Raw genomic sequence first — 11,265 nt, 5'->3', positions numbered from 1 at the left:
TTTGCTCTCAAGGCATACTGTAAATGAGTGGGCCCCCTCCCTTGTGTGCGTTAGGACACCACAGCTGCCGCAGTGGAGGATGAGGATGTGACTCCTCCGCTGGAGGTGCTGTTGGGGCCGTAGACACCGGAGCCGGCCTCCTGACTGCTGTTGCTGAGCAGGCTGGAGTTTCCGGCCCTCAGGATGGCCCCGGCGGCGCTGCAATGAGGCCTCGGTCCGGGCTCCGGCGTGTAGGTGAAGGTCAGTGTGGTGGAGTAGATGATGCCGTCGTTCCTCACCAGCGTGACGGGCACCTGGACAGGCTGCCGCACCCAGCGCCAACCCTCGCGGAAGGCAGAGATGTCGGGCACCACGCAGAGCATGCTCTCTGCACACCTGCGGTTCAGAAAAAGACAGATGTTCATTCATTTTTTCTTAGATCTAAGTCGAACAGAAATCTATGAGATAGTGTGAAGACTTATTAGACAAACAAAATATAGAAATGTACCCAGTTTATTCTAGAGTTTTCTTTTAATAGTGAGCAAAATGACGAGTTTGTTCAATTCCAGAGCTTTTGGAAAAACGCTGCGTTTAGCAAATTAGCCTCAAGTCTCATAAAATCTCGTGAGAGGAACGAGATTTTACAAAAATTGCAGCTGACAAGGTGGCCGCGTAGCGTCATTTTGGGATTTTCCATTTGCAGTGGAGAATTTGCTACAGCTTGTCGAAGTTTGTCCCTAAATTTCTTTTCTAAAACTCTGAAATTTGATGTTGTTTGTTTCACGCTGCGCCATCTTTACTGAAAATGAACTGGTCATGACCCCCCCATGTCACATCTGAGGACACGGAAATGCGAAAGAAGTGTTTCTATTACACTTTTGCAATATATTTCTACATCAAAACGTCTGAAAATCCACCTCATGAGAGCGTAAACACTTTATTAGCAATATTTGATACTTTTATTTTTCCAAAATGTAGGTGTTTCCATTTGTGATTTTTATTGCGATATTTAGTTTTTGCGCAATTCTAGGTTTAATGGAAACGTCTTTGTTCAACTTTACTTCAACATGTAAACACAAACATAATGCCAATGTCATCTTCCCTTCCTGTGAATCTGACATTTATGAGGACGCTTCAACAAAAGAAAGAAGTCAGGAGAAAAGGAAGAGTTCAGATTATCATACTTATGGTCAAAGCAGGGGCCTACGTGGATCAATACTATACGTATACATCACTGCCTTGTTTTTCCTCATTTTTCTCTCCTGTCGCTGCTACAAAACAGAATCAGATTATCTCCAAACGAACATTGACCAATCAAGCTTATTCTTGACTATTGCAGCTTGTAACAACAACCCTCCTCCACACAGATAAACCAGTCCAGGTAAATCCCGTCCCACCGACATCAGAGGTGTGTTTACCCTCCGAGCAGCTACAGGTTACATCTAGAAAGCACAGCTACTACTCAGTAGTTATCTTGTAAGTAAACAAGAAGGAAGGAGAAGAAAATGGAAGAAAAAAGAAACCCAATAAATAATAAAAATAATAATTACTAAAAATAATGAGTAAACATAATTTATTCTCATATTTCTCTTTACATTATTGCCTTTTTTCCCCCCCAATTCTGTGACATGTTCAATAATCACTGATTCTGACATCACTGATTCTGACTGTGTCATTTTTGTGTCTTACATCTGTACATGGGCAGGAGTGTGGAGAGTTGTAGGAGTGAGAAAGTTTGTCTTGTTTTGTCTGTATCTTATGTATTGTTTTGCGTATTAATTTGTGTAATTGTTGATTATGATGTATTGTTTTATGTTTTTGGACCCTCTTGAAAAACGAGATGGTACATTCCATAAAATAAATTTCTCTAATTATCTACAACACAAAAGGCGTGACGTGACACAGTTTGTGATCATCACAACTCTGATATTTAAACGCATTTACAATGTTTAATGGAACGGTATTCACATAAACCGAACACAGCTGGAGCGAGCTGCCAGCTGAATGACAGAGATGTTTCTGTTGGAGTTGCTGCTGTCAGTTTCAGAGCCTCATGTGAAAGGTTAAAGTTTACAAGGGTGTGTTTCTGGGAAGGTAACGTAACCCTCTTTACGAATGAGCATGTGAGCTTGAGTTATGTGTTACTGAACCAAGTCAACTACTGCCTGCATTTGTTTAAAGACCGAGTGTTAATGAAACACTTAGACTGCACCCAAAAGCCAGACAGTCACATTGTTTGTCCTTTATTTTTCAGGGTTTTACTAATACTCTCTGAGAATTCACTTTGTTTTTTCCATCTCAGCTTTACGGTGTCATTTAAACTGTTTTTGTCCTGTTTTAGAATAAGGAAATGTGAACAGAGGCCGAGATAAGGAGAATATAATCCATTTCCTTATAGTTGTGCTGCATTTTAAGCGACATAAATCGAGCAAATCTAACCTCTTTACACATCTAAACGGGCCATTACAGGCTTATTTATTATTTAAAGCTGATTAGATTAACAGTGACAGTCAGACTAAACAACTTGAATGACATGATTAAGCACCAACTACATCACTAAAGCTGAGATAAGTGTGTATCATATGAGGTAGTTGGACCATTATGCATTGAAGGCATTGACGCCATTAAATCTGACGGAGCATTTGGAGAGCTTTCACAGCGCTGAGTCGTTCATGTCTCTGTTATTGTAACCAGACATAAAACCTAAGATTTAAGTGACTAGGATCTATAAACTCCTCGGATCACTTAAAGTAAAACGTATTAGCCACACGGGCTTCTTGTGTCCAAACAATGGATCCGATTAGCAGGAGAAAAGAGACTTAAATGGTAAATTACAGACTGTGTAAATAACAGAGTAGTGAGAAAGAAACAATGTGTCCTTATAAAAAAAAAAAAAAAAAAGGGAGTCAAAAATCACATGGATGATCTCTGAGAAATTCAAACCAAGGTCCCACCTGTACATGGTCTCTGCTTCAACATCTCCAAACCAAACCCGCAGATTTGGAGTGAAGTTCTGTCCTGTCAACTCCAGCATGGCGACGTCTCCTCCACCGTTTAACTGCAGAAGGGGGGGGGGGTGAAGCAGCCTCAGTAAACACAGGTGTATCAAGCCTTCACTGTGATAGCATTTCTGCTCAGGCATGTAGTACAATAACACGCAGTGCCATGCTGGAGGATGCATGTCTCCTCTCTGTACCTGTAAGCTCTCTACCACAGGCACGGGAGTGACAGGCGAGTGGACAGGGCCCATGCCCTCGTAAAAAGTGTATTCGGCCTTGTCTGTGCTGATGATTGTCCAGGAGGCGCCGTCGTTGATCATCTCCTTGTTTGGTTCCTTTGGGCATGGAGTGGCCTAGCAGAGAGGGAAGAAAGAGGAGATGTGAGGCTTCCTGACTTCTTCATCATCTCTGAACGGAACAAAAAGCGCAGCACACAGGAAACACTGAACTTTAGGTCAAGAGCTTTCACTAGACAAGTCATCTGCAGAAAAGCGTTATAAAAGATGCCTCGATGTAGAAATGACACTGACTTGAAACTGGATGATCCTCTCTTGGGAAAGGCACAGGTACATGCGCTCTGTGTCCTTCAGGTAGAAGGCACACTTGTGGAGCTGGGAGACTGGATCGTCAGCGTCCAGTAACGCCGTTTGCTTGTCAACCTTTCGGATAATCTAGAAGTTGGAAAAAAATAAAATAAAATAAAAAAAGACATGAGACAACAGAAAGACGGATGGACATGAAGGTAAAAGGATGTAGATTTAAACAAGGGATAAAAGATAAAAAGAGGGGTTTGGTGTGAGTGTTTCCAACGGTTTATCCCTTTAAAGTGTTGTTTTAGCAGCTGCTGTTGTGAGTCTATATCAGAAAATGTGTCTAACTTCTAAACTCATGTCTGACTTCACTAATATCAAACAGTGAGATTGTTACCAGTCTGGGAAGGGCCATGCCAGTGACAGAGCAAACCAGCTTGACTGTCTGACCATAGTGGATGTAACCGTCTCTCACAGTGAACTCTTCTCCTTCTGACTCCTCATCATCCACTGAAGAAAAAAGAAAAAAGAAAATCAACAATCAGTCCTGCAATTAACCCCCTAAGAGCGTGATTAAACCTGCATTCCCTGCTTGATAAGCATTTACTCTGATAAGACCGCTAACAAACTGATCAAGTCCTGCAACTTCATGAAGACTCACACAGGTGGATGTAAAAAGCCCCCCACTGCTGGGAGCTGGCGTGGAAGTTGCCGCCCTCCACGTGTAGATAGCGTGTGCTGACTGTTTGAGAGCGCAGTCGGTTGAACAGCGCCACCTTGGTGCCTGATGCAATGCACACTGCGGACAGAGGCGAGAACAGGCAAACACCGACGGGTTACATAACGACGGAAAAAAATTACACGTTCCATTCGCAGCGATCAGAGGCGCAAAAAAACAGCCAGGCAGAGGAGGCCTGCTTCATGTCACACAGCTGGGTGACTGGATGATTATTATAGTTACAACACTGACCTCTAGTGGTGGGAAATGAATTTTCCCAAACGGGAAGTTCAGTCTGAACCGAAACGCTGCTATCGGAGATAAGTTTTGGAGCCTCAATCTGTCATTTTTACCACCTGACTTTGTTAAAATCCTGCTAAAATTTAAGTCACTTTCACAGCAATATTATAAAGTAAACAGTAAATGTGTGCTAATATCACCTGAAAATGGTCTTGGGGGGATTTTTGCAAAACAAGGAAGGAATGTTTTCTATAAAGCTCTAAAAGAAAAAAAAGCCTTATGGAAGCAAGAGGAAACTTACTTCTTATTCCTGATTTTCCAACATATTATAAATGTAAATAAATTCAAAAGTTAGAAAAGTTAAAAGATCACAGCTTTGCTTTGTAAAATATTGTCAAATGATTTTCAAGGCATTGGACTTACAACTAATGGTGAATCGTGAATTTTCACAGGGAAATCTTTCACACAAAAGAAGGTTAAATCAGTGTCCATGACAACACAGAAAAAACAGCCCATTTCTTTTATTTTCTTCTGAACAGATAATGAAGTTCCACCAAATGTGTGATTTATTCATTGCATTTCCTTCTGTGTTGTCAACAACAGGAACCAATGTTTGCTGGGCCAACGACTTTCAGAGCAGAGAACAGAAACGGACTAAACTTTCAATTTCAGTCTGCTCTTCTGCAGCTTAAACCACACAGAAGAATAAAAAATTTAAAGACCTAAGAAAATGGCTTTATATTATGCTGTAAGTGAAATCTTTGGTTGAATATTTGCTCAGTTGTAACAATACTTCTCGGCGATAAACCCTTAACCTGTTTATTTTCAATTTACATGACATTCTGCTGATGAGCCTCGCTGCTTATTGGATTATTAAGTCTAAAGAAACTAAGTATGTTGGCAATCTTAACTATGCATTTAACAAATGTAGTCTTATTTTGCACAAGTTGTCCAATGTGATTGTGCTGATCACTCTGACACCTGAACTGATGCACAGGAGGTCGGTGGTATTGCGGTCAGGACTTAAGGCAACCAGTTCCACCTTTTCCACTCCTGAATTCTGGAGGTAGTCCCTGATGGAGTCCAGCTCCAGACTGTGGAGATAAAGGATTGCTACTGGTTGCAGAATTGTACTTCTCTGCACTGAGATAGCCTCCAATTATAAGAAGCCTAGATTTTCCAGTGAGTGAGACGTCACCCAACCCCATCACGCTGCCTCCACCAAAAGCTGTTCACACAGCGTTTTGTTACAATCCTAACCGAGCACTGTGGCTTAAACCTTAAATTTCCCCTCGGGGATAAATAAAGTATCTCTGATTTCATTTGATTTGATAACAGGGTCCATGTTTACAGGCGCTGCACATCAGTCCTCGATTGTGAGCACCTGTGGTAGCCGATGCCTAAAACAAGAGTCATTGGAAAAATAAGTTTTATGGCGATATAACACTGTCAACAAACACAGGGTACAGTTACATGATGGGGTTTTTTAAAAAAATTTTTTTATTTTTTTTATTCGGAATTAATAATTTGGAAATAAATCATTCCAAATGAAAAATTTCTCCAACGAGTTTACATGGAAATAATAATTCAGAATGGAGGTTTACATGAACCCATCCTTACTTAATTCTGCTTCAGAGCGGCGGGTTGGGAAGGGTTCTGATTGGACAGAGGGCACACCTGACGGATTGACGTCTATCAAAAGTAAACAAAGTTAGCTTCGTGTTTCTTGTCTTTTCAATCATAACTGGTAAAAACTACATAATAAATACCAGTTTTGCTGCTATTTTGATTGTAATTTTGAAGTACTAGCTCAACACGAGCATACTACTACACTTTTTTCAGCAACTGAAAAGAAGAAGGAAGATAGACCACCAAACACGGGGGGCAAAACAACGTGCATCGGGACGGGACATGGTTAGGAGCATGTGCAGAACGACCGGAATTAACTTAGAGGGGAATGAAGGTTTACATGAGAGAGGAATTAAACATTTCGCAATTAAAATGCGAATAAACCAGCCACTTACATCAGAATTAAGTTAAATTCTGAATAGACATTTGCATTACGGATTAGGTGTTTACATGGTCATTTTTCATCAGTTTAAAGTGGAATTAATTTTTATTTAGAATTAAACAGGAATAAAAAAAAAAAACTCCCATGTAAATGTAGCAATTGTCACAACAACTGGCACTAATGTAGAGAATAAAGATTTGGTAAAAATAAATACATAAATAAATCAGTAAAATCTAGTTTAAAAAAAAAAAAAAAACTAAACTAAAAACATGTACAACTCACAGTCAGCGTTTTTAAGGGACTGCTTCTTTTTGGAGGGCTTGGAGATGACTTTGATCCTCTTGCTGAGGAAAACGCCGATGTCTGCGCTGTTGCCGTAGAACATCTTTACGGATAACATGAAGTGCTTTCTCTTGTCGGAGTCCGATATGTACAAGGTTTTGGCTGTGCAATAATTCTGGTGAAGGGAAAGAACGTGTTGGGAAAAGTGAGAGGAAAGAAATCAACAGTTACAAACAGGAAAAAAAAAACAAAAAAAAAACCAAACAAAAAAACACTAAAATCTCTGGCTTTTCAAGCTTTACCTTTCCCTCTAAGTTGAGCTGTTGCATTTCTTGATCGCTATTGCCGATGCCAATAAAGGCACAAGGCTGCGACTCCTGGTCGGAGCAGCCGTCTCGCTCCATCTGCTCCTTCTTTTTCTTCCAGCCGCTGCCCATCAGGTACACACAGGGAGGAGGGCAGAAGAACCTGCACACAGGCAAATATTCAGTCCATGGTGGGTTTTAGTTGACAGACAACATAAACAAACAATCTGTTCTCACTCTAAGATGATTAAAGAAGTTAGTTTCTAATTCTTCAATGAAAATATGGACTGCTTGGTTAAGACAAAGAAATGAGCAAAACAAGGAACTGGAAGATGAAGACAAACAAAATAGTGCAAGACTCATCTGAAACCTAAAGAGGGCAGACTTGCACCACCTTTCCTCCATGATCACAACTCTGTATCAACACGTTCTGTACAAACGCTAAAAACTTTATTCTGACTATCAAACTTATTCCAGCATGTTATAATATGTCCAGCATAGAAATGATTCGTTGGTAAATATAAACCACCATACAACACAAAAGTCAAAATGCACATATCTACATTCCTCGTTTTTTTTTCTCCACAGAGTATCATGGAAAAAAAGAAAAAAAAAGAAGAAAAAAAAAGACATCTTCAGCTTTGTGAGACATGAAATCAGCTCATTACTTAAGGAGCACACTTGAAATGAATTTGAGTGTGTCAGTGTGGAACTGGAGAGCGACCTATTTCGCAATGCTTGTGTCTGCCTCTGTGGGTGTTTGTCTACTTTCACCTCCTATAAAAAGCGCAGACAGCAAGAGGCAGCAGGAAAGAGGGAGAGAGCACATTAACATTCTCCGTGTACCTACTCTCCGGGGTTTCATAGGTTCGCTTGTTACAATGCTAAGTAGCGTTATGAAGTGTGAGACAGGTGTAGAAGAGGATCAACGTATGGTTAGTAGGTAATTTTCTTTGTGTCTTTGATGCAGCAGAAGCCTTTTTAGCAGCCTCGCTCAGGAATCTGTCAGTATTGTGGCTGCATGGACTGTTGATTCCAGAGACTGTGAAATCCAGCAACTTACAACCCAGTATCACCGACAGCTGACCCTGTGTAAGCATGGCCACTTGACAAAGTGGTTGCATAGGTCCCTTCAGCTTCAAGTTTGCCTCACTGCTGTCACTTTAACTGGCCAAGACTCCAAAACACTATCTGAAGAATTCATCTTTCCCTAATGTTGCTCTCCCAACTCTCTGAGGTGTCTTGGGAGTTGGCGTGCGACGTCTGATTTACCAAGAGATAGGCCCTGATGAGATCGCAAGGAGCTCTGCAGCTCAGCCAAACGAATAGGCGGCTTGAGAGCTGGAGAGTTGCAAAATGAGCAAGAGGCAGAGGTGGAAGGGGGAAAAAAAAAAAAAAGCTATAGAAAGTTGTAGAGCCGTGGGTTAAAAGGTGAGATCAGTTTCAGAAATGGTCTGAGGAAGAAAAAACAAATGATTTAAAAAAAAAAAAAAAAGATAAAAAAAAGCTGAAGTGTTGCAACAGTCAATAATCACAAACTGTTGCAACATTACAACAGTAGGTTAAAGTTGCGCCGCAAGCCTCTGAAAACCGTCTTGCTCTCGGCCTTGAACCCTGACAGCAAAATTTTTCATGGTTTTAACCAGTAGATTCCCTCTGGAGACGTTTAGATCCAACCTCCGCTTTCTGTGGTCCCTTTCCATGCGGCTCTCTTCAGCCTTCACCTGAACAAGGCATCATGCAAAAGGTTACAACTCGTTTCCTCTTGCTCACTACTCTGCGCAGAGAAAAGCTGGAATGTGTTTTCCATTCACTCAACCTGACCCCCTTACGTGATTTGCACCACTCATCCATAAATCCTCAACAAAGAGAGCTCCACTTCTAAAAGGTGGACAGTGATTACAGGCCAAGTTGAAGTGTTTATACTTGATGCCAATAACTCCAACAACTGCATTTTATATGCTGATTCTACCAACTCAGCCACTAGGAAAGCTGATCTTTTTAAAGTTTTTACGCCAATGTCACCAACATGCCGTCACAATAAACAGGACATAATGCAAAAACTATCCTGAGGGCGGTCGATAAGGCTGCCAAATCATGATGTTGCATGTTTGAAATATGCCAACATAATCTATCATTTCCTCAAAACAGTTACCTGTTTTAATACCACAAGTTGACATTGGCCAAAACCTTTGAAGCACACGCGCCTCCTTTGGATACATGTCTAGAAAGTTCCAGGGCTGCGGTGTAATGTTTGCGCACAACTGAAGCAATAAGACCTGAGTGGAAGTGACTAAAGAAGCTGCTGCTATCTCTGTTTGGCTTACCTTTTCTCATTGCCGTAGGATTTCTGTGCAACTTTTGCGTGCAGGATCATGACAGTTTGGTCGCCTCGCTCCTTCAGGTAATTCCTCATCGCTTCTCTGCAGAAAAGAAAGAAAAAAAAAAGGGGGCAACGATTCATTCAATGGCTGCTTTGTCTTTTGGCAACGAACTGATATTCAAAACCCCTTGATTGGTAACTTGGTAACCAAAAATTATCATACCGGTTAAAGCAATGCTTTAGCATATATGGATGTAAAAATATAAATACACAAGTATCAAATGTGGAATGAGAACATATAGTGTACTCGAAATGACTCTGGAAGGCCTCAGAGCGTGCACAACCTGCTTGCCAAAAAGTTACGTTCTCCCCCAGCTGGGTCCATTCGAAGCAGGGGTGGGCTTGACCGTTAAGAGATCAGCTCAGGGGAACAGTGAGGATCAAGTGAGAGGACCATGGAGGAGAAGGGGTAGGAAAAAAAAAAAAAAGAAAAGTAGGGACTGGAGGAGTGTGGAAGGGAAGTAAAGAAAAACTAAAAAATCGACAGAGCTGACAAAAAAAACCCCAAAAAAAAACAAACAGCAGAGCTGAGCTCACCAGCAAAGACTTCTTGTTTCGTGTCAAAATGTTGCAAAGGTCCAAGCTCCGATTACTTCTGCCAAAATCTCCCCTCTCCCCACCTCCTTCACGCTTACACAGGCTTATTATTTTAATATTATGAGAGACGAGTCAGGCAACAATATGCCAGAATGAGAGGCTCACATCATGTTTGAATATACAATGAAAACGCATTGTACGTTGACATGAACACACCTCAGCTCAATCTGCCGCAGGCACAGATGCCAGTGACACCTGACATGCCTTTCCGCTCAGACACACAGCTTTCCACTCTGCCACGCAATACCATGCCACACACTCGGGTTAGACTGCCTTTGTTATGAAAAGCAAGGGGCCCCCCTCGCAGTGCTGCAGTGGGAGGGGGGATGAGGAAGAAGAAGTGGAGGAGGAAATGTAAGAGGGATTGTGGTTTATCCGTTTTATAATAGACTGGAAAATATTGTCTTACTTTGCTGTAATGACACATTTCTAGAGAAGAATCATCCTTGATTATTCTAAGTTTAACATTTTCTTGACTCATTGAACTCCACGTGCACTATCTTCATCAGCTTTCTGCCGTTTAAGCCCAGCATGTAGGAAATTATATCAAACTAGAGGATGGATGCGTACACTTCCACCCAAACTGTCAGAAGCTGACATCTGATTAAAAGATACATGTCAACACTGATGTCCTTAAGATACGATCAGGTTAAAAGATGCAATCATGTCAGACTCCAGCGCTCCTTGTTCTGATTGATTATATACAGAACACACAGTCCAAACATGCTGATGTCTGGCCTGCACGGCGCATGTCACACCTCTGATGGTGCCTTTGACCTGCTGCTCTTCCAGGAAATATCACACCACAGATGTGTCACCCAAAGCACACACACACACACACATTCACTCTACTCAACCTTCTTATACAAAGACTGTATCAGTATTAGTCACATCAGATTTTCCTTAACCCCCCTAATATACTAGTGTTAGCTGCCACTGAGGCTATCATGACCTTAAGAGACGTCTTAATTCTTATAAAATCTAATATTTTGGTTAAAAAAAGAAAAAACACTTGGCTTTAAAAATGGAATATAAAGGCACCACAAAGACTTGAGAGTCAGACTAATATAGTGCATTTATCAAGCTTAACTCTTATGACATTGAGTATATACATAGGCTTTCTTCTGTTTGTTTTACTTGCACGGAACCAAAAACACATCTCATGATATTAGCACAGTGGCCAGCTATGACTAATGCAAGTCTATGTAATCTTAAAAGATG

The 11,265-nt window shown here is 41.2% G+C and overlaps 1 protein-coding gene across 2 annotated transcripts in view; it reads right to left on the bottom strand.

The window, feature by feature from the left end:
• The window catches only part of rbpjb (recombination signal binding protein for immunoglobulin kappa J region b), a 45,947-nt gene continuing 34,682 nt past the window's right edge, over window positions 1–11,265 (bottom strand). Inside the window, exons 3-11 of one of the 2 annotated variants that reach the window (XM_079257295.1) lie at window positions 9,392–9,487; window positions 7,062–7,227; window positions 6,760–6,934; window positions 4,170–4,307; window positions 3,906–4,018; window positions 3,509–3,649; window positions 3,176–3,331; window positions 2,934–3,037; window positions 1–375 (exon numbers count right to left, since the gene is read on the bottom strand). In XM_079257295.1, coding sequence (XP_079113421.1) covers window positions 51–375; window positions 2,934–3,037; window positions 3,176–3,331; window positions 3,509–3,649; window positions 3,906–4,018; window positions 4,170–4,307; window positions 6,760–6,934; window positions 7,062–7,227; window positions 9,392–9,487 — 1,414 coding nt within the window. In that variant the 3' untranslated portion in view covers window positions 1–50. Of the gene's footprint in view, window positions 376–2,933; window positions 3,332–3,508; window positions 3,650–3,905; window positions 4,019–4,169; window positions 4,308–6,759; window positions 6,935–7,061; window positions 7,228–9,391; window positions 9,488–11,265 lie in introns of both variants that reach the window. The other variant, XM_079257294.1, reaches the window with a different exon arrangement.

This window comes from Telmatherina bonti (genome assembly GCF_933228915.1).
Source record: "Telmatherina bonti genome assembly, chromosome: 18".
NCBI classification, from domain to species: domain Eukaryota; kingdom Metazoa; phylum Chordata; class Actinopteri; order Atheriniformes; family Telmatherinidae; genus Telmatherina; species Telmatherina bonti.
The sequence above is the reverse complement of the archived record's forward strand: the minus strand, read 5'-3'. Positions and strand labels throughout refer to the sequence as shown.